Genomic DNA, 1,874 nt, shown 5'->3' with positions numbered 1-1,874 from the left:
ATGGCTTGTTGGGCACTGCAAATCACAGGCCTAATACTTGGAGGCATCGGCATGATTGGGACTTTTGCAATCACTGCCATGCCTCAGTGGAGAGTGTCTGCTTTCATTGAAGGTAACATTGTGGTGTTTGAGAACATCTGGGAAGGACTATGGATGAATTGTGTCTACCAAGTCAACATCAAGATGCAGTGTAAATTCTATGACACCGTACTAGCACTCCCACCTATTTTAGAAGTATCCAGAGGACTGATGTGTTTTGCTGTGATGCTGTCCGTTATTGCCTTTCTGACAGCCATTACTGGCATGAAGTGCACTGTGTGTGTTGGGGAGAACAAGCAAGTCAGGAGTAACATTTTTCTGGTAGCTGGGATCATTTTTATCCTAACTGGGATTCTAATTTTGATACCTGTGTCTTGGACTGCAAGCAACATCATTGGAGACTTTTATAATCCATCAGTTCACGCAGGATTGAAACGAGACCTGGGAGCTGCCCTCTACTTAGGCTGGGTGAGCTCAGCATTTCTCATGATTGGAGGAGCAATATTTTGTAGCTTTTATAGCTGTGCTGATAAACCCAGAACATGGAGGCATTCATCACATTCCTGCCATAGACCACACAAATTTGAGCATGTGGAAATGAAATCCACAACCAAGCACGCTTATGTCTAGCTGTTTTGTGATCTTTCTGTTTAGCATTTTGATTTGTACTGATAGACATTAATACCCACTTTGAATTGTAAGTGGCTAAAGTAGGAACTGTTTGGTTCATTTGTAATTCACTATTATCTATCTATTGTGACAAAGTTCCTCCTCTATCTTGGTGGGTCGTGCGCTTATTGATGGATTTTCTTGCCTCAGAGATTCACCATGTGGGTTGGGGAACAGCCCAGAGACCTTCCCCTCTGGAAGAACCCACAGTCCAGGTCAATTGGGAGGTCTGGGGGGAAACTTGGGCCCGCCCTCTACTCCGGGTTCCAGCCCAGGGCCCTGTGGACTGCAGCGGTCTATAGTGTCTCCTGTAACAGCTGCATGACAGCTACAACTCCCTGGGCTACTTCCCCCTGGCCTCCTCGAAACACCTTCCTTATTCTCACCACAGGACCTTCCTCCTGGTGTTTGATAACGCTTGTGCTCCTTAGTCCTCCAGCAGCACACCCTCTCACTCTCAGCTCCTTGCACCTCTTGCTCCCAGTGCCACTTGCTCACACTCGCACCACAAACTGAAGTGAGCGCCTTTTAAAACTCAGGTGCCCTGATTAGTCTGCCTTAATTGATTCTAGCAGCTTCTTCTTAATTGGCTCCAGGTGTCCTAATTAGCCTGCCTGCCTTAACTGGTTCTAGCAGGTTCCTGATTACTCTAGTGCAGCCCCTTCTCTGGTCACTCAGGGAACAGAAAACTACTCATCCAGTGACCAGTATATTTGCCCTCTACCAGACTCCTGGACCCCACTGGTCTCGGTCTGTCACACTATCTATTATTATTTATCATTCAGCTTGGAAGGACTAGTCTTTTGTCAGTAAATGTCCATTTCACCACACACGCAAACCAATGAAAAGAATATTCCTATCAGTAATAATCAAAATTTGCAGATAGGCAAAGAAAGAAAAATGCCACTTAAGAATATATTAGAGTTTGATTTGAAGAGATTTGCTTTGTATGTTTTGACATATGATATTGACAATTTGTGTTTTAATGGTTATAAAACTAACTTTTTGAACCCCCATGTCTACTGTCCTTAATTATTGTCTGACTCATTCTATTGTCCGACACCATCTTTGGTGCCTCCAAGCATGGTTGTGGACAGTCTATGTTCTGAGCAGAGATGTCTTGAACAAGCAAATCTTACAAAAACAACAAGAGTCTCGTGGCACCT

At 44.4% G+C, this 1,874-nt stretch overlaps 1 protein-coding gene across 1 annotated transcript; it reads left to right on the top strand.

The window, feature by feature from the left end:
- LOC117871131 (claudin-8-like) lies at positions 1–669 on the top strand. The gene has a single exon (XM_034758801.1). It carries the CDS (start codon positions 1–3, stop codon positions 667–669), a length of 669 nt encoding a protein of 222 aa, XP_034614692.1.
- The last annotated feature ends 1,205 nt before the right edge of the window (positions 670–1,874 follow it).

Source organism: Trachemys scripta, chromosome 1 (assembly GCF_013100865.1).
Source record: "Trachemys scripta elegans isolate TJP31775 chromosome 1, CAS_Tse_1.0, whole genome shotgun sequence".
Lineage (NCBI taxonomy): Eukaryota > Metazoa > Chordata > Testudines > Emydidae > Trachemys > Trachemys scripta.
The sequence above is the reverse complement of the archived record's forward strand: the minus strand, read 5'-3'. Positions and strand labels throughout refer to the sequence as shown.